Below are 22796 nucleotides of genomic sequence, written 5' to 3'. Positions count from 1 at the left end.
TTTTCCAAAGCTATTGTAATTCCGTGACAGTGGACTGCAAATACGATGTACAAGGTATGAATGCATCCCTCAACAAAAACAAAAACACATTAATAATGTTTTCAACTTTCCAGTACCCTAAAATATATCTTATCATTTCAGCTTGCACTTGCACCTACAATGGGAACAAATACCCCTATGGGCATATCATATACGATACAACGGATGGACATAGCAGCTGTATGACAGCAGTTTGTGGGAAGAATGGAACCATTCAAAGGGACATGTACCCTTGTTCAACTACAACGCCAATAACTTCTATTCCATCTCACCCAACTCCATCTACGAATGTTCCTACCTCTACATCATTCTCTACAGTGACAACAAATGTTTTCACTTTCTCAACACCAACGCCAACTGGTGGGTACCTGAGACTGAGGCTTGAGGGACTAGTGACTAGTATGACTTGGTTATATATCAGAGTAGGCTGAGGAGGGGAGGACGGCTCATAATAATGAGTGGAAAAGAGTGAATGGAATGGTGTCAAACACAAGGAAACCAAGTGTTTGTGTTTGAGACCATTCCATTCCAGTTATTACTATGAGCCCATCCTCTCTGTTTAAAGTGCCACCAGCCAACATTGTTGCATATGAAGTGTAAACACTAAAGCAAGTATCTCTTATGATCAAATTGGCTGAAGACATTGCTAACTAGGCACCTTCCTTAGATTGTGTTACATTACCACCAATCTAAAAGAAGAAAAGGTATTTTTATATTTTTGTATTTAACTGACTAACTGTAATGTATACCCTGATTCTATAGAGCCAGCCACATCTTCAACAGAGACAACAGCGTCTCCAACAACCTTTACTACTACATGTGGATATCCATGTGTGTGGTCACAATGGTTTGATACCACATTCCCTACACTTGGAACTCCAGGAGGAGACTCTGAAACCTACAAAAACATAAGAGCAAAGGGACACGATATATGTGAGATGCCAAGCAAGATCCAATGCAGAGCCGAGAAGTACCCAAATGTTAGCATAAGCCAAGTGGGTCAAGTGGTGCAGTGTAATGTAGCAGAAGGTTTGACTTGCAGAAATGAAGACCAGTCAGGCCCATTCCCACTGTGCTTTAACTACCAAGTTCGAGTCCTCTGCTGTGATGAAAATCTTTGCACATCTAAGCCTACAACCATTTCACCAACAACAAGACCACCTGTTACGACGACAACAACAACTACAACAGCAATCACCTCCACTATATCAACGACCACATTGAATACAAAAACCCCTACCTGCACAGTTTGTGAGTGGTCACCTTGGTATAATGTGGACTATCCTCAATTTGGTCCTGGGGGTGGCGACAATGAATCAATTAAAAAGATTAGAGAATCTGGGAAAGATATTTGTGAAAAACCAGTAGATGTCAAATGCCAAGCAGTGCGATATCCAGGGGTCCCATTGTCTGAATTAGGACAGAAGGTAGAATGTAATACGAAGGTTGGATTAATATGCCAGAACAAAGATCAAAGTATTCCTCCAATATGCCTTGACTATGAAATTAAGGTCAAATGTTGTAAGACTGTGAAATGTCACACAACAACACCAGAAACTACAACTACATCTACTGTCACAACTACAACAATGTCAACATCCACATTAACTACAATAACAAGTAAACCAATGACAATCACTATTCCTCCAACCTCAACTCAACCTCTGACCACAACTACAACTCTTACCAACACTACAAAACCACCTACTACAATATTGACATCGACTGCTCCAGCTACCACATCAACAACAGTTCCATCGACCACTACACCTACACCCACTACTACAATCTTAACTTCGACAGCTCCATCTACAACAGAAACAACAACTCTGCCTTCCACCACTACTACAACTCCAACCTCTACTCCTACATCAACCTCAACAGGAGTATCAACTACCCAGTGCAGTGGTGAAGAAAGTTGCGTGTGGTCAGACTGGATCAACCTTGGTGGGCCAACCTCTGGCTCTGAAGGTGGAGATAATGAATCCATTAAGAACATCATTGCCAGCGGTTATCACATTTGCTCAGCTCCAGAGGCAGTTGAATGTAGAGCAAAACAATACCCTGGACTTCAGATCTCTCAGCTTGGCCAAGACGTGACTTGCAATCCATCCGTTGGACTGATTTGTAAAAACAATAAGCAAGGTCTTCAGCAAAAGTGCTTTGATTATGAGATACGAGTGAAATGTTGTCAATGTCCTCCCACAACACACATCCCGACAACAACAACAACAACAGTTCCTTCGACCACCACTCCTACACCCACTACTACAATCTTAACTTCGACAGCTCCATCTACAACAAAAACAACAACTCTGCCTTCCACCATTACTACAACTCCAACCTCTACTCCTACATCAACCTCAACAGGAGTATCAACTACCCAGTGCAGTGGTGAAGAAAGTTGCGTGTGGTCAGACTGGATCAACCTTGGTGGGCCAACCTCTGGCTCTGAAGGTGGAGATAATGAATCCATTAAGAACATCATTGCCAGTGGTTATCACATTTGCTCAGCTCCAGAGGCAGTTGAATGTAGAGCAAAACAATACCCTGGACTGCAGATCTCTCAGCTTGGCCAAGACGTGACTTGCAATCCATCCGTTGGACTGATTTGTAAAAACAATAAGCAAGGTCTTCAGCAAAAGTGCTTCGATTATGAGATACGAGTGAAATGTTGTCAATGTCCTCCCACAACACACATCCCGACAACAACAACAACAACAACAACAACAACAACAACAGTTCCTTCGACCACCACTCCTACACCCACTACTACAATCTTAACTTCGACAGCTCCATCTACAACAAAAACAACAACTCTGCCTTCCACCACTACTACAACTCCAACCTCTACTCCTACATCAACCTCAACAGGAGTATCAACTACCCAGTGCAGTGGTGAAGAAAGTTGCGTGTGGTCAGACTGGATCAACCTTGGTGGGCCAACCTCTGGCTCTGAAGGTGGAGATAATGAATCCATTAAGAACATCATTGCCAGTGGTTATCACATTTGCTCAGCTCCAGAGGCAGTTGAATGTAGAGCAAAACAATACCCTGGACTGCAGATCTCTCAGCTTGGCCAAGACGTGACTTGCAATCCATCCGTTGGACTGATTTGTAAAAACAATAAGCAAGGTCTTCAGCAAAAGTGCTTCGATTATGAGATACGAGTGAAATGTTGTCAATGTCCTCCCACAACACACATCCCGACAACAACAACAACAACAACAACAGTTCCTTCGACCACCACTCCTACACCCACTACTACAATCTTAACTTCGACAGCTCCATCTACAACAAAAACAACAACTCTGCCTTCCACCACTACTACAACTCCAACCTCTACTCCTACATCAACCTCAACAGGAGTTTCAACTACCCAGTGCAGTGGTGAAGAAAGTTGCGTGTGGTCAGTCTGGATCAACCTTGGTGGGCCAACCTCTGGCTCTGAAGGTGGAGATAATGAATCCATTAAGAACATCATTGCCAGTGGTTATCACATTTGCTCAGCTCCAGAGGCAGTTGAATGTAGAGCAAAACAATACCCTGGACTGCAGATCTCTCAGCTTGGTCAAGACGTGACTTGCAATCCATCCGTTGGACTGATTTGTAAAAACAATAAGCAAGGTCTTCAGCAAAAGTGCTTCGATTATGAGATACGAGTGAAATGTTGTCAATGTCCTCCCACAACACACATCCCGACAACAACAACAACAACAACAACAACAACAACAACAGTTCCTTCGACCACCACTCCTACACCCACTACTACAATCTTAACTTCGACAGCTCCATCTACAACAAAAACAACAACTCTGCCTTCCACCACTACTACAACTCCAACCTCTACTCCTACATCAACCTCAACAGGAGTATCAACTACCCAGTGCAGTGGTGAAGAAAGTTGCGTGTGGTCAGACTGGATCAACCTTGGTGGGCCAACCTCTGGCTCTGAAGGTGGAGATAATGAATCCATTAAGAACATCATTGCCAGCGGTTATCACATTTGCTCAGCTCCAGAGGCAGTTGAATGTAGAGCAAAACAATACCCTGGACTTCAGATCTCTCAGCTTGGCCAAGACGTGACTTGCAATCCATCCGTTGGACTGATTTGTAAAAACAATAAGCAAGGTCTTCAGCAAAAGTGCTTCGATTATGAGATACGAGTGAAATGTTGTCAATGTCCTCCCACAACACACATCCCGACAACAACAACAACAACAACAACAACAGTTCCTTCGACCACCACTCCTACACCCACTACTACAATCTTAACTTCGACAGCTCCATCTACAACAAAAACAACAACTCTGCCTTCCACCACTACTACAACTCCAACCTCTACTCCTACATCAACCTCAACAGGAGTTTCAACTACCCAGTGCAGTGGTGAAGAAAGTTGCGTGTGGTCAGACTGGATCAACCTTGGTGGGCCAACCTCTGGCTCTGAAGGTGGAGATAATGAATCCATTAAGAACATCATTGCCAGCGGTTATCACATTTGCTCAGCTCCAGAGGCAGTTGAATGTAGAGCAAAACAATACCCTGGACTTCAGATCTCTCAGCTTGGCCAAGACGTGACTTGCAATCCATCCGTTGGACTGATTTGTAAAAACAATAAGCAAGGTCTTCAGCAAAAGTGCTTCGATTATGAGATACGAGTGAAATGTTGTCAATGTCCTCCCACAACACACATCCCGACAACAACAACAACAACAACAACAACAGTTCCTTCGACCACCACTCCTACACCCACTACTACAATCTTATCTTCGACAGCTCCATCTACAACAAAAACAACAACTCTGCCTTCCACCACTACTACAACTCCAACCTCTACTCCTACATCAACCTCAACAGGAGTTTCAACTACCCAGTGCAGTGGTGAAGAAAGTTGCGTGTGGTCAGACTGGATCAACCTTGGTGGGCCAACCTCTGGCTCTGAAGGTGGAGATAATGAATCCATTAAGAACATCATTGCCAGCGGTTATCACATTTGCTCAGCTCCAGAGGCAGTTGAATGTAGAGCAAAACAATACCCTGGACTTCAGATCTCTCAGCTTGGCCAAGACGTGACTTGCAATCCATCCGTTGGACTGATTTGTAAAAACAATAAGCAAGGTCTTCAGCAAAAGTGCTTTGATTATGAGATACGAGTGAAATGTTGTCAATGTCCTCCCACAACACACATCCCGACAACAACAACAACAACAACAACAACAGTTCCTTCGACCACCACTCCTACACCCACTACTACAATCTTAACTTCGACAGCTCCATCTACAACAAAAACAACAACTCTGCCTTCCACCACTACTACAACTCCAACCACTACTCCTACATCAACCTCAACAGGAGTTTCAACTACCCAGTGCAGTGGTGAAGAAAGTTGCGTGTGGTCAGACTGGATCAACCTTGGTGGGCCAACCTCTGGCTCTGAAGGTGGAGATAATGAATCCATTAAGAACATCATTGCCAGCGGTTATCACATTTGCTCAGCTCCAGAGGCAGTTGAATGTAGAGCAAAACAATACCCTGGACTTCAGATCTCTCAGCTTGGCCAAGACGTGACTTGCAATCCATCCGTTGGACTGATTTGTATAAACAATAAGCAAGGTCTTCAGCAAAAGTGCTTTGATTATGAGATACGAGTGAAATGTTGTCAATGTCCTCCCACAACACACATCCCGACAACAACAACAACAACAGTTCCTTCGACCACCACTCCTACACCCACTACTACAATCTTAACTTCGACAGCTCCATCTACAACAAAAACAACAACTCTGCCTTCCACCACTACTACAACTCCAACCTCTACTCCTACATCAACCTCAACAGGAGTTTCAACTACCCAGTGCAGTGGTGAAGAAAGTTGCGTGTGGTCAGACTGGATCAACCTTGGTGGGCCAACCTCTGGCTCTGAAGGTGGAGATAATGAATCCATTAAGAACATCATTGCCAGTGGTTATCACATTTGCTCAGCTCCAGAGGCAGTTGAATGTAGAGCAAAACAATACCCTGGACTTCAGATCTCTCAGCTTGGCCAAGACGTGACTTGCAATCCATCCGTTGGACTGATTTGTAAAAACAATAAGCAAGGTCTTCAGCAAAAGTGCTTCGATTATGAGATACGAGTGAAATGTTGTCAATGTCCTCCCACAACACACATCCCGACAACTACAACAACAACAACAACAACAACAGTTCCTTCGACCACCACTCCTACACCCACTACTACAATCTTAACTTCGACAGCTCCATCTACAACAAAAACAACAACTCTGCCTTCCACCACTACTACAACTCCGACCTCTACTCCTACATCAACCTCAACAGGAGTATCAACTACCCAGTGCAGTGGTGAAGAAAGTTGCGTGTGGTCAGACTGGATCAACCTTGGTGGGCCAACCTCTGGCTCTGAAGGTGGAGATAATGAATCCATTAAGAACATCATTGCCAGCGGTTATCACATTTGCTCAGCTCCAGAGGCAGTTGAATGTAGAGCAAAACAATACCCTGGACTTCAGATCTCTCAGCTTGGCCAAGACGTGACTTGCAATCCATCCGTTGGACTGATTTGTAAAAACAATAAGCAAGGTCTTCAGCAAAAGTGCTTCGATTATGAGATACGAGTGAAATGTTGTCAATGTCCTCCCACAACACACATCCCGACAACAACAACAACAACAACAGTTCCTTCGACCACCACTCCTACACCCACTACTACAATCTTAACTTCGACAGCTCCATCTACAACAAAAACAACAACTCTGCCTTCCACCACTACTACAACTCCAACCTCTACTCCTACATCAACCTCAACAGGAGTTTCAACTACCCAGTGCAGTGGTGAAGAAAGTTGCGTGTGGTCAGACTGGATCAACCTTGGTGGGCCAACCTCTGGCTCTGAAGGTGGAGATAATGAATCCATTAAGAACATCATTGCCAGTGGTTATCACATTTGCTCAGCTCCAGAGGCAGTTGAATGTAGAGCAAAACAATACCCTGGACTTCAGATCTCTCAGCTTGGCCAAGACGTGACTTGCAATCCATCCGTTGGACTGATTTGTAAAAACAATAAGCAAGGTCTTCAGCAAAAGTGCATCGATTATGAGATACGAGTGAAATGTTGTCAATGTCCTCCCACAACACACATCCCGACAACAACAACAACAACAACAGTTCCTTCGACCACCATTCCTACACCCACTACTACAATCTTAACTTCGACAGCTCCATCTACAACAAAAACAACAACTCTGCCTTCCACCACTACTACAACTCCAACCTCTACTCCTACATCAACCTCAACAGGAGTTTCAACTACCCAGTGCAGTGGTGAAGAAAGTTGCGTGTGGTCAGACTGGATCAACCTTGGTGGGCCAACCTCTGGCTCTGAAGGTGGAGATAATGAATCCATTAAGAACATCATTGCCAGTGGTTATCACATTTGCTCAGCTCCAGAGGCAGTTGAATGTAGAGCAAAACAATACCCTGGACTTCAGATCTCTCAGCTTGGCCAAGACGTGACTTGCAATCCATCCGTTGGACTGATTTGTAAAAACAATAAGCAAGGTCTTCAGCAAAAGTGCTTCGATTATGAGATACGAGTGAAATGTTGTCAATGTCCTCCCACAACACACATCCCGACAACAACAACAACAACAACAACAACAACAACAGTTCCTTCGACCACCACTCCTACACCCACTACTACAATCTTAACTTCGACAGCTCCATCTACAACAAAAACAACAACTCTGCCTTCCACCACTACTACAACTCCAACCTCTACTCCTACATCAACCTCAACAGGAGTATCAACTACCCAGTGCAGTGGTGAAGAAAGTTGCGTGTGGTCAGACTGGATCAACCTTGGTGGGCCAACCTCTGGCTCTGAAGGTGGAGATAATGAATCCATTAAGAACATCATTGCCAGTGGTTATCACATTTGCTCAGCTCCAGAGGCAGTTGAATGTAGAGCAAAACAATACCCTGGACTGCAGATCTCTCAGCTTGGCCAAGACGTGACTTGCAATCCATCCGTTGGACTGATTTGTAAAAACAATAAGCAAGGTCTTCAGCAAAAGTGCTTCGATTATGAGATACGAGTGAAATGTTGTCAATGTCCTCCCACAACACACATCCCGACAACAACAACAACAACAACAACAACAGTTCCTTCGACCACCACTCCTACACCCACTACTACAATCTTAACTTCGACAGCTCCATCTACAACAAAAACAACAACTCTGCCTTCCACCACTACTACAACTCCAACCTCTACTCCTACATCAACCTCAACAGGAGTTTCAACTACCCAGTGCAGTGGTGAAGAAAGTTGCGTGTGGTCAGACTGGATCAACCTTGGTGGGCCAACCTCTGGCTCTGAAGGTGGAGATAATGAATCCATTAAGAACATCATTGCCAGTGGTTATCACATTTGCTCAGCTCCAGAGGCAGTTGAATGTAGAGCAAAACAATACCCTGGACTTCAGATCTCTCAGCTTGGCCAAGACGTGACTTGCAATCCATCCGTTGGACTGATTTGTAAAAACAATAAGCAAGGTCTTCAGCAAAAGTGCTTCGATTATGAGATACGAGTGAAATGTTGTCAATGTCCTCCCACAACACACATCCCGACAACAACAACAACAACAACAACAACAACAGTTCCTTCGACCACCACTCCTACACCCACTACTACAATCTTAACTTCGACAGCTCCATCTACAACAAAAACAACAACTCTGCCTTCCACCACTACTACAACTCCAACCTCTACTCCTACATCAACCTCAACAGGAGTATCAACTACCCAGTGCAGTGGTGAAGAAAGTTGCGTGTGGTCAGACTGGATCAACCTTGGTGGGCCAACCTCTGGCTCTGAAGGTGGAGATAATGAATCCATTAAGAACATCATTGCCAGTGGTTATCACATTTGCTCAGCTCCAGAGGCAGTTGAATGTAGAGCAAAACAATACCCTGGACTGCAGATCTCTCAGCTTGGCCAAGACGTGACTTGCAATCCATCCGTTGGACTGATTTGTAAAAACAATAAGCAAGGTCTTCAGCAAAAGTGCTTCGATTATGAGATACGAGTGAAATGTTGTCAATGTCCTCCCACAACACACATCCCGACAACAACAACAACAACAACAACAGTTCCTTCGACCACCACTCCTACACCCACTACTACAATCTTAACTTCGACAGCTCCATCTACAACAAAAACAACAACTCTGCCTTCCACCACTACTACAACTCCAACCTCTACTCCTACATCAACCTCAACAGGAGTTTCAACTACCCAGTGCAGTGGTGAAGAAAGTTGCGTGTGGTCAGACTGGATCAACCTTGGTGGGCCAACCTCTGGCTCTGAAGGTGGAGATAATGAATCCATTAAGAACATCATTGCCAGCGGTTATCACATTTGCTCAGCTCCAGAGGCAGTTGAATGTAGAGCAAAACAATACCCTGGACTTCAGATCTCTCAGCTTGGCCAAGACGTGACTTGCAATCCATCCGTTGGACTGATTTGTAAAAACAATAAGCAAGGTCTTCAGCAAAAGTGCTTTGATTATGAGATACGAGTGAAATGTTGTCAATGTCCTCCCACAACACACATCCCGACAACAACAACAACAACAGTTCCTTCGACCACCACTCCTACACCCACTACTACAATCTTAACTTCGACAGCTCCATCTACAACAAAAACAACAACTCTGCCTTCCACCACTACTACAACTCCAACCTCTACTCCTACATCAACCTCAACAGGAGTTTCAACTACCCAGTGCAGTGGTGAAGAAAGTTGCGTGTGGTCAGACTGGATCAACCTTGGTGGGCCAACCTCTGGCTCTGAAGGTGGAGATAATGAATCCATTAAGAACATCATTGCCAGTGGTTATCACATTTGCTCAGCTCCAGAGGCAGTTGAATGTAGAGCAAAACAATACCCTGGACTGCAGATCTCTCAGCTTGGCCAAGACGTGACTTGCAATCCATCCGTTGGACTGATTTGTAAAAACAATAAGCAAGGTCTTCAGCAAAAGTGCTTCGATTATGAGATACGAGTGAAATGTTGTCAATGTCCTCCCACAACACACATCCCGACAACTACAACAACAACAACAACAACAACAGTTCCTTCGACCACCACTCCTACACCCACTACTACAATCTTAACTTCGACAGCTCCATCTACAACAAAAACAACAACTCTGCCTTCCACCACTACTACAACTCCGACCTCTACTCCTACATCAACCTCAACAGGAGTATCAACTACCCAGTGCAGTGGTGAAGAAAGTTGCGTGTGGTCAGACTGGATCAACCTTGGTGGGCCAACCTCTGGCTCTGAAGGTGGAGATAATGAATCCATTAAGAACATCATTGCCAGTGGTTATCACATTTGCTCAGCTCCAGAGGCAGTTGAATGTAGAGCAAAACAATACCCTGGACTGCAGATCTCTCAGCTTGGCCAAGACGTGACTTGCAATCCATCCGTTGGACTGATTTGTAAAAACAATAAGCAAGGTCTTCAGCAAAAGTGCTTCGATTATGAGATACGAGTGAAATGTTGTCAATGTCCTCCCACAACACACATCCCGACAACAACAACAACAACAACAACAGTTCCTTCGACCACCACTCCTACACCCACTACTACAATCTTAACTTCGACAGCTCCATCTACAACAAAAACAACAACTCTGCCTTCCACCACTACTACAACTCCAACCTCTACTCCTACATCAACCTCAACAGGAGTATCAACTACCCAGTGCAGTGGTGAAGAAAGTTGCGTGTGGTCAGACTGGATCAACCTTGGTGGGCCAACCTCTGGCTCTGAAGGTGGAGATAATGAATCCATTAAGAACATCATTGCCAGTGGTTATCACATTTGCTCAGCTCCAGAGGCAGTTGAATGTAGAGCAAAACAATACCCTGGACTTCAGATCTCTCAGCTTGGCCAAGACGTGACTTGCAATCCATCCGTTGGACTGATTTGTAAAAACAATAAGCAAGGTCTTCAGCAAAAGTGCTTCGATTATGAGATACGAGTGAAATGTTGTCAATGTCCTCCCACAACACACATCCCGACAACAACAACAACAACAACAGTTCCTTCGACCACCACTCCTACACCCACTACTACAATCTTAACTTCGACAGCTCCATCTACAACAAAAACAACAACTCTGCCTTCCACCACTACTACAACTCCAACCTCTACTCCTACATCAACCTCAACAGGAGTTTCAACTACCCAGTGCAGTGGTGAAGAAAGTTGCGTGTGGTCAGACTGGATCAACCTTGGTGGGCCAACCTCTGGCTCTGAAGGTGGAGATAATGAATCCATTAAGAACATCATTGCCAGTGGTTATCACATTTGCTCAGCTCCAGAGGCAGTTGAATGTAGAGCAAAACAATACCCTGGACTTCAGATCTCTCAGCTTGGCCAAGACGTGACTTGCAATCCATCCGTTGGACTGATTTGTAAAAACAATAAGCAAGGTCTTCAGCAAAAGTGCATCGATTATGAGATACGAGTGAAATGTTGTCAATGTCCTCCCACAACACACATCCCGACAACAACAACAACAACAACAGTTCCTTCGACCACCATTCCTACACCCACTACTACAATCTTAACTTCGACAGCTCCATCTACAACAAAAACAACAACTCTGCCTTCCACCACTACTACAACTCCAACCTCTACTCCTACATCAACCTCAACAGGAGTTTCAACTACCCAGTGCAGTGGTGAAGAAAGTTGCGTGTGGTCAGACTGGATCAACCTTGGTGGGCCAACCTCTGGCTCTGAAGGTGGAGATAATGAATCCATTAAGAACATCATTGCCAGTGGTTATCACATTTGCTCAGCTCCAGAGGCAGTTGAATGTAGAGCAAAACAATACCCTGGACTTCAGATCTCTCAGCTTGGCCAAGACGTGACTTGCAATCCATCCGTTGGACTGATTTGTAAAAACAATAAGCAAGGTCTTCAGCAAAAGTGCTTCGATTATGAGATACGAGTGAAATGTTGTCAATGTCCTCCCACAACACACATCCCGACAACAACAACAACAACAACAACAGTTCCTTCGACCACCACTCCTACACCCACTACTACAATCTTAACTTCGACAGCTCCATCTACAACAAAAACAACAACTCTGCCTTCCACCACTACTACAACTCCAACCTCTACTCCTACATCAACCTCAACAGGAGTTTCAACTACCCAGTGCAGTGGTGAAGAAAGTTGCGTGTGGTCAGACTGGATCAACCTTGGTGGGCCAACCTCTGGATCTGAAGGTGGAGATAATGAATCCATTAAGAACATCATTGCCAGTGGTTATCACATTTGCTCAGCTCCAGAGGCAGTTGAATGTAGAGCAAAACAATACCCTGGACTTCAGATCTCTCAGCTTGGCCAAGACGTGACTTGCAATCCATCCGTTGGACTGATTTGTAAAAACAATAAGCAAGGTCTTCAGCAAAAGTGCTTCGATTATGAGATACGAGTGAAATGTTGTCAATGTCCTCCCACAACACACATCCCGACAACAACAACAACAACAACAACAACAACAGTTCCTTCGACCACCACTCCTACACCCACTACTACAATCTTAACTTCGACAGCTCCATCTACAACAAAAACAACAACTCTGCCTTCCACCACTACTACAACTCCAACCTCTACTCCTACATCAACCTCAACAGGAGTATCAACTACCCAGTGCAGTGGTGAAGAAAGTTGCGTGTGGTCAGACTGGATCAACCTTGGTGGGCCAACCTCTGGCTCTGAAGGTGGAGATAATGAATCCATTAAGAACATCATTGCCAGTGGTTATCACATTTGCTCAGCTCCAGAGGCAGTTGAATGTAGAGCAAAACAATACCCTGGACTGCAGATCTCTCAGCTTGGCCAAGACGTGACTTGCAATCCATCCGTTGGACTGATTTGTAAAAACAATAAGCAAGGTCTTCAGCAAAAGTGCTTCGATTATGAGATACGAGTGAAATGTTGTCAATGTCCTCCCACAACACACATCCCGACAACAACAACAACAACAACAACAGTTGCTTCGACCACCACTCCTACACCCACTACTACAATCTTAACTTCGACAGCTCCATCTACAACAAAAACAACAACTCTGCCTTCCACCACTACTACAACTCCAACCTCTACTCCTACATCAACCTCAACAGGAGTTTCAACTACCCAGTGCAGTGGTGAAGAAAGTTGCGTGTGGTCAGACTGGATCAACCTTGGTGGGCCAACCTCTGGCTCTGAAGGTGGAGATAATGAATCCATTAAGAACATCATTGCCAGTGGTTATCACATTTGCTCAGCTCCAGAGGCAGTTGAATGTAGAGCAAAACAATACCCTGGACTGCAGATCTCTCAGCTTGGCCAAGACGTGACTTGCAATCCATCCGTTGGACTGATTTGTAAAAACAATAAGCAAGGTCTTCAGCAAAAGTGCTTCGATTATGAGATACGAGTGAAATGTTGTCAATGTCCTCCCACAACACACATCCCGACAACAACAACAACAACAACAACAACAGTTCCTTCGACCACCACTCCTACACCCACTACTACAATCTTAACTTCGACAGCTCCATCTACAACAAAAACAACATCTCTGCCTTCCACCACTACTACAACTCCAACCTCTACTCCTACATCAACCTCAACAGGAGTTTCAACTACCCAGTGCAGTGGTGAAGAAAGTTGCGTGTGGTCAGACTGGATCAACCTTGGTGGGCCAACCTCTGGCTCTGAAGGTGGAGATAATGAATCCATTAAGAACATCATTGCCAGTGGTTATCACATTTGCTCAGCTCCAGAGGCAGTTGAATGTAGAGCAAAACAATACCCTGGACTGCAGATCTCTCAGCTTGGCCAAGACGTGACTTGCAATCCATCCGTTGGACTGATTTGTAAAAACAATAAGCAAGGTCTTCAGCAAAAGTGCTTCGATTATGAGATACGAGTGAAATGTTGTCAATGTCCTCCCACAACACACATCCCGACAACAACAACAACAACAACAACAACAACAACAACAGTTCCTTCGACCACCACTCCTACACCCACTACTACAATCTTAACTTCGACAGCTCCATCTACAACAAAAACAACAACTCTGCCTTCCACCACTACTACAACTCCAACCTCTACTCCTACATCAACCTCAACAGGAGTATCAACTACCCAGTGCAGTGGTGAAGAAAGTTGCGTGTGGTCAGACTGGATCAACCTTGGTGGGCCAACCTCTGGTTCTGAAGGTGGAGATAATGAATCCATTAAGAACATCATTGCCAGCGGTTATCACATTTGCTCAGCTCCAGAGGCAGTTGAATGTAGAGCAAAACAATACCCTGGACTTCAGATCTCTCAGCTTGGCCAAGACGTGACTTGCAATCCATCCGTTGGACTGATTTGTAAAAACAATAAGCAAGGTCTTCAGCAAAAGTGCTTCGATTATGAGATACGAGTGAAATGTTGTCAATGTCCTCCCACAACACACATCCCGACAACAACAACAACAACAACAACAACAGTTCCTTCGACCACCACTCCTACACCCACTACTACAATCTTAACTTCGACAGCTCCATCTACAACAAAAACAACAACTCTGCCTTCCACCACTACTACAACTCCAACCTCTACTCCTACATCAACCTCAACAGGAGTTTCAACTACCCAGTGCAGTGGTGAAGAAAGTTGCGTGTGGTCAGACTGGATCAACCTTGGTGGGCCAACCTCTGGCTCTGAAGGTGGAGATAATGAATCCATTAAGAACATCATTGCCAGTGGTTATCACATTTGCTCAGCTCCAGAGGCAGTTGAATGTAGAGCAAAACAATACCCTGGACTGCAGATCTCTCAGCTTGGCCAAGACGTGACTTGCAATCCATCCGTTGGACTGATTTGTAAAAACAATAAGCAAGGTCTTCAGCAAAAGTGCTTCGATTATGAGATACGAGTGAAATGTTGTCAATGTCCTCCCACAACACACATCCCGACAACAACAACAACAACAACAACAACAACAACAGTTCCTTCGACCACCACTCCTACACCCACTACTACAATCTTAACTTCGACAGCTCCATCTACAACAAAAACAACAACTCTGCCTTCCACCACTACTACAACTCCAACCTCTACTCCTACATCAACCTCAACAGGAGTATCAACTACCCAGTGCAGTGGTGAAGAAAGTTGCGTGTGGTCAGACTGGATCAACCTTGGTGGGCCAACCTCTGGCTCTGAAGGTGGAGATAATGAATCCATTAAGAACATCATTGCCAGCGGTTATCACATTTGCTCAGCTCCAGAGGCAGTTGAATGTAGAGCAAAACAATACCCTGGACTTCAGATCTCTCAGCTTGGCCAAGACGTGACTTGCAATCCATCCGTTGGACTGATTTGTAAAAACAATAAGCAAGGTCTTCAGCAAAAGTGCTTCGATTATGAGATACGAGTGAAATGTTGTCAATGTCCGCCCACAACACACATCCCGACAACAACAACAACAACAACAACAACAGTTCCTTCGACCACCACTCCTACACCCACTACTACAATCTTAACTTCGACAGCTCCATCTACAACAAAAACAACAACTCTGCCTTCCACCACTACTACAACTCCGACCTCTACTCCTACATCAACCTCAACAGGAGTTTCAACTACCCAGTGCAGTGGTGAAGAAAGTTGCGTGTGGTCAGACTGGATCAACCTTGGTGGGCCAACCTCTGGCTCTGAAGGTGGAGATAATGAATCCATTAAGAACATCATTGCCAGTGGTTATCACATTTGCTCAGCTCCAGAGGCAGTTGAATGTAGAGCAAAACAATACCCTGGACTGCAGATCTCTCAGCTTGGCCAAGACGTGACTTGCAATCCATCCGTTGGACTGATTTGTAAAAACAATAAGCAAGGTCTTCAGCAAAAGTGCTTCGATTATGAGATACGAGTGAAATGTTGTCAATGTCCGCCCACAACACACATCCCGACAACAACAACAACAACAACAACAACAGTTCCTTCGACCACCACTCCTACACCCACTACTACAATCTTAACTTCGACAGCTCCATCTACAACAAAAACAACAACTCTGCCTTCCACCACTACTACAACTCCGACCTCTACTCCTACATCAACCTCAACAGGAGTTTCAACTACCCAGTGCAGTGGTGAAGAAAGTTGCGTGTGGTCAGACTGGATCAACCTTGGTGGGCCAACCTCTGGCTCTGAAGGTGGAGATAATGAATCCATTAAGAACATCATTGCCAGTGGTTATCACATTTGCTCAGCTCCAGAGGCAGTTGAATGTAGAGCAAAACAATACCCTGGACTGCAGATCTCTCAGCTTGGCCAAGACGTGACTTGCAATCCATCCGTTGGACTGATTTGTAAAAACAATAAGCAAGGTCTTCAGCAAAAGTGCTTCGATTATGAGATACGAGTGAAATGTTGTCAATGTCCTCCCACAACACACATCCCGACAACAACAACAACAACAACAACAGTTCCTTCGACCACCACTCCTACACCCACTACTACAATCTTAACTTCGACAGCTCCATCTACAACAAAAACAACAACTCTGCCTTCCACCACTACTACAACTCCAACCTCTACTCCTACATCAACCTCAACAGGAGTATCAACTACCCAGTGCAGTGGTGAAGAAAGTTGCGTGTGGTCTGACTGGATCAACCTTGGTGGGCCAACCTCTGGCTCTGAAGGTGGAGATAATGAATCCATTAAGAACATCATTGCCAGTGGTTATCACATTTGCTCAGCTCCAGAGGCAGTTGAATGTAGAGCAAAACAATACCCTGGACTGCAGATCTCTCAGCTTGGCCAAGACGTGACTTGCAATCCATCCGTTGGACTGATTTGTAAAAACAATAAGCAAGGTCTTCAGCAAAAGTGCTTCGATTATGAGATACGAGTGAAATGTTGTCAATGTCCTCCCACAACACACATCCCGACAACAACAACAACAACAACAACAACAGTTCCTTCGACCACCACTCCTACACCCACTACTACAATCTTAACTTCGACAGCTCCATCTACAACAAAAACAACAACTCTGCCTTCCACCACTACTACAACTCCAACCTCTACTCCTACATCAACCTCAACAGGAGTATCAACTACCCAGTGCAGTGGTGAAGAAAGTTGCGTGTGGTCAGACTGGATCAACCTTGGTGGGCCAACCTCTGGCTCTGAAGGTGGAGATAATGAATCCATTAAGAACATCATTGCCAGCGGTTATCACATTTGCTCAGCTCCAGAGGCAGTTGAATGTAGAGCAAAACAATACCCTGGACTTCAGATCTCTCAGCTTGGCCAAGACGTGACTTGCAATCCATCCGTTGGACTGATTTGTAAAAACAATAAGCAAGGTCTTCAGCAAAAGTGCTTCGATTATGAGATACGAGTGAAATGTTGTCAATGTCCGCCCACAACACACATCCCGACAACAACAACAACAACAACAACAACAACAGTTCCTTCGACCACCACTCCTACACCCACTACTACAATCTTAACTTCGACAGCTCCATCTACAACAAAAACAACAACTCTGCCTTCCACCACTACTACAACTCCGACCTCTACTCCTACATCAACCTCAACAGGAGTTTCAACTACCCAGTGCAGTGGTGAAGAAAGTTGCGTGTGGTCAGACTGGATCAACCTTGGTGGGCCAACCTCTGGCTCTGAAGGTGGAGATAATGAATCCATTAAGAACATCATTGCCAGTGGTTATCACATTTGCTCAGCTCCAGAGGCAGTTGAATGTAGAGCAAAACAATACCCTGGACTGCAGATCTCTCAGCTTGGCCAAGACGTGACTTGCAATCCATCCGTTGGACTGATTTGTAAAAACAATAAGCAAGGTCTTCAGCAAAAGTGCTTCGATTATGAGATACGAGTGAAATGTTGTCAATGTCCTCCCACAACACACATCCCGACAACAACAACAACAACAGTTCCTTCGACCACCACTCCTACACCCACTACTACAATCTTAACTTCGACAGCTCCATCTACAACAAAAACAACAACTCTGCCTTCCACCACTACTACAACTCCAACCTCTACTCCTACATCAACCTCAACAGGAGTATCAACTACCCAGTGCAGTGGTGAAGAAAGTTGCGTGTGGTCTGACTGGATCAACCTTGGTGGGCCAACCTCTGGCTCTGAAGGTGGAGATAATGAATCCATTAAGAACATCATTGCCAGTGGTTATCACATTTGCTCAGCTCCAGAGGCAGTTGAATGTAGAGCAAAACAATACCCTGGACTGCAGATCTCTCAGCTTGGCCAAGACGTGACTTGCAATCCATCCGTTGGACTGATTTGTAAAAACAATAAGCAAGGTCTTCAGCAAAAGTGCTTCGATTATGAGATACGAGTGAAATGTTGTCAATGTCCTCCCACAACACACATCCCGACAACAACAACAACAACAACAACAACAACAACAGTTCCTTCGACCACCACTCCTACACCCACTACTACAATCTTAACTTCGACAGCTCCATCTACAACAAAAACAACAACTCTGCCTTCCACCACTACTACAACTCCAACCTCTACTCCTACATCAACCTCAACAGGAGTATCAACTACCCAGTGCAGTGGTGAAGAAAGTTGCGTGTGGTCTGACTGGATCAACCTTGGTGGGCCAACCTCTGGCTCTGAAGGTGGAGATAATGAATCCATTAAGAACATCATTGCCAGTGGTTATCACATTTGCTCAGCTCCAGAGGCAGTTGAATGTAGAGCAAAACAATACCCTGGACTGCAGATCTCTCAGCTTGGCCAAGACGTGACTTGCAATCCATCCGTTGGACTGATTTGTAAAAACAATAAGCAAGGTCTTCAGCAAAAGTGCTTCGATTATGAGATACGAGTGAAATGTTGTCAATGTCCTCCCACAACACACATCCCGACAACAACAACAACAACAACAACAACAGTTCCTTCGACCACCACTCCTACACCCACTACTACAATCTTAACTTCGACAGCTCCATCTACAACAAAAACAACAACTCTGCCTTCCACCACTACTACAACTCCGACCTCTACTCCTACATCAACCTCAACAGGAGTTTCAACTACCCAGTGCAGTGGTGAAGAAAGTTGCGTGTGGTCAGACTGGATCAACCTTGGTGGGCCAACCTCTGGCTCTGAAGGTGGAGATAATGAATCCATTAAGAACATCATTGCCAGTGGTTATCACATTTGCTCAGCTCCAGAGGCAGTTGAATGTAGAGCAAAACAATACCCTGGACTGCAGATCTCTCAGCTTGGCCAAGACGTGACTTGCAATCCATCCGTTGGACTGATTTGTAAAAACAATAAGCAAGGTCTTCAGCAAAAGTGCTTCGATTATGAGATACGAGTGAAATGTTGTCAATGTCCGCCCACAACACACATCCCGACAACAACAACAACAACAACAACAACAACAGTTCCTTCGACCACCACTCCTACACCCACTACTACAATCTTAACTTCGACAGCTCCATCTACAACAAAAACAACAACTCTGCCTTCCACCACTACTACAACTCCGACCTCTACTCCTACATCAACCTCAACAGGAGTTTCAACTACCCAGTGCAGTGGTGAAGAAAGTTGCGTGTGGTCAGACTGGATCAACCTTGGTGGGCCAACCTCTGGCTCTGAAGGTGGAGATAATGAATCCATTAAGAACATCATTGCCAGTGGTTATCACATTTGCTCAGCTCCAGAGGCAGTTGAATGTAGAGCAAAACAATACCCTGGACTGCAGATCTCTCAGCTTGGCCAAGACGTGACTTGCAATCCATCCGTTGGACTGATTTGTAAAAACAATAAGCAAGGTCTTCAGCAAAAGTGCTTCGATTATGAGATACGAGTGAAATGTTGTCAATGTCCTCCCACAACACACATCCCGACAACAACAACAACAACAACAACAGTTCCTTCGACCACCACTCCTACACCCACTACTACAATCTTAACTTCGACAGCTCCATCTACAACAAAAACAACAACTCTGCCTTCCACCACTACTACAACTCCAACCTCTACTCCTACATCAACCTCAACAGGAGTATCAACTACCCAGTGCAGTGGTGAAGAAAGTTGCGTGTGGTCTGACTGGATCAACCTTGGTGGGCCAACCTCTGGCTCTGAAGGTGGAGATAATGAATCCATTAAGAACATCATTGCCAGCGGTTATCACATTTGCTCAGCTCCAGAGGCAGTTGAATGTAGAGCAAAACAATACCCTGGACTTCAGATCTCTCAGCTTGGCCAAGACGTGACTTGCAATCCATCCGTTGGACTGATTTGTAAAAACAATAAGCAAGGTCTTCAGCAAAAGTGCTTCGATTATGAGATACGAGTGAAATGTTGTCAATGTCCTCCCACAACACACATCCCGACAACAACAACAACAACAACAACAACAACAACAGTTCCTTCGACCACCACTCCTACACCCACTACTACAATCTTAACTTCGACAGCTCCATCTACAACAAAAACAACAACTCTGCCTTCCACCACTACTACAACTCCAACCTCTACTCCTACATCAACCTCAACAGGAGTATCAACTACCCAGTGCAGTGGTGAAGAAAGTTGCGTGTGGTCAGACTGGATCAACCTTGGTGGGCCAACCTCTGGCTCTGAAGGTGGAGATAATGAATCCATTAAGAACATCATTGCCAGTGGTTATCACATTTGCTCAGCTCCAGAGGCAGTTGAATGTAGAGCAAAACAATACCCTGGACTGCAGATCTCTCAGCTTGGCCAAGACGTGACTTGCAATCCATCCGTTGGACTGATTTGTAAAAACAATAAGCAAGGTCTTCAGCAAAAGTGCTTCGATTATGAGATACGAGTGAAATGTTGTCAATGTCCTCCCACAACACACATCCCGACAACAACAACAACAACAACAACAACAGTTCCTTCGACCACCACTCCTACACCCACTACTACAATCTTAACTTCGACAGCTCCATCTACAACAAAAACAACAACTCTGCCTTCCACCACTACTACAACTCCGACCTCTACTCCTACATCAACCTCAACAGGAGTTTCAACTACCCAGTGCAGTGGTGAAGAAAGTTGCGTGTGGTCAGACTGGATCAACCTTGGTGGGCCAACCTCTGGCTCTGAAGGTGGAGATAATGAATCCATTAAGAACATCATTGCCAGCGGTTATCACATTTGCTCAGCTCCAGAGGCAGTTGAATGTAGAGCAAAACAATACCCTGGACTGCAGATCTCTCAGCTTGGCCAAGACGTGACTTGCAATCCATCCGTTGGACTGATTTGTAAAAACAATAAGCAAGGTCTTCAGCAAAAGTGCTTCGATTATGAGATACGAGTGAAATGTTGTCAATGTCCTCCCACAACACACATCCCGACAACAACAACAACAACAACAACAACAGTTCCTTCGACCACCACTCCTACACCCACTACTACAATCTTAACTTCGACAGCTCCATCTACAACAAAAACAACAACTCTGCCTTCCACCACTACTACAACTCCGACCTCTACTCCTACATCAACCTCAACAGGAGTATCAACTACCCAGTGCAGTGGTGAAGAAAGTTGCGTGTGGTCAGACTGGATCAACCTTGGTGGGCCAACCTCTGGCTCTGAAGGTGGAGATAATGAATCCATTAAGAACATCATTGCCAGTGGTTATCACATTTGCTCAGCTCCAGAGGCAGTTGAATGTAGAGCAAAACAATACCCTGGACTGCAGATCTCTCAGCTTGGCCAAGACGTGACTTGCAATCCATCCGTTGGACTGATTTGTAAAAACAATAAGCAAGGTCTTCAGCAAAAGTGCTTCGATTATGAGATACGAGTGAAATGTTGTCAATGTCCTCCCACAACACACATCCCGACAACAACAACAACAACAACAACAGTTCCTTCGACCACCACTCCTACACCCACTACTACAATCTTAACTTCGACAGCTCCATCTACAACAAAAACAACAACTCTGCCTTCCACCACTACTACAACTCCAACCTCTACTCCTACATCAACCTCAACAGGAGTATCAACTACCCAGTGCAGTGGTGAAGAAAGTTGCGTGTGGTCAGACTGGATCAACCTTGGTGGGCCAACCTCTGGCTCTGAAGGTGGAGATAATGAATCCATTAAGAACATCATTGCCAGCGGTTATCACATTTGCTCAGCTCCAGAGGCAGTTGAATGTAGAGCAAAACAATACCCTGGACTTCAGATCTCTCAGCTTGGCCAAGACGTGACTTGCAATCCATCCGTTGGACTGATTTGTAAAAACAATAAGCAAGGTCTTCAGCAAAAGTGCTTCGATTATGAGATACGAGTGAAATGTTGTCAATGTCCTCCCACAACACATATCCCAACCACCACAGAATTGGTTCCCACGACAGCAACAACAACAACTCAGCCACCCATCACTCGTACTTTTCCTACAACCTCAACACCAACATCTCCATCCACTGAACCCCTTATTTGTTCTTGCCTTTTCAATCATCGTGAATTCTCCGTTGGTAAGTTTTTATTTTCCACCTTTTCACTTTCGAAACCTTTTGTATATTACCATTAGTTCAACCATTAGTAATGTTCAATTTATATTGAATTATACATGTTAAATTGTACA

General features: G+C 44.8%; 1 protein-coding gene across 1 annotated transcript in view; it reads left to right on the top strand.

The window, feature by feature from the left end:
• The window catches only part of LOC145864237 (mucin-5AC), a 40708-nt gene that overhangs the window by 11807 nt on the left and 6105 nt on the right, over window positions 1–22796 (top strand). The window contains exons 28-30 of the mRNA XM_082969541.1: window positions 11–54; window positions 142–399; window positions 802–22686. Coding sequence (XP_082825667.1) covers window positions 11–54; window positions 142–399; window positions 802–22686 — 22187 coding nt within the window. The remainder of the gene's footprint in view (window positions 1–10; window positions 55–141; window positions 400–801; window positions 22687–22796) is intronic.

The sequence above is a fragment of the Salmo salar genome, chromosome 26 (assembly GCF_965601325.2).
Source record: "Salmo salar chromosome 26, fSalSal1, whole genome shotgun sequence".
Taxonomy (NCBI): domain Eukaryota; kingdom Metazoa; phylum Chordata; class Actinopteri; order Salmoniformes; family Salmonidae; genus Salmo; species Salmo salar.
Note: the sequence above shows the minus strand (reverse complement) of the source record. Positions and strands in the feature narration are given on the sequence as shown.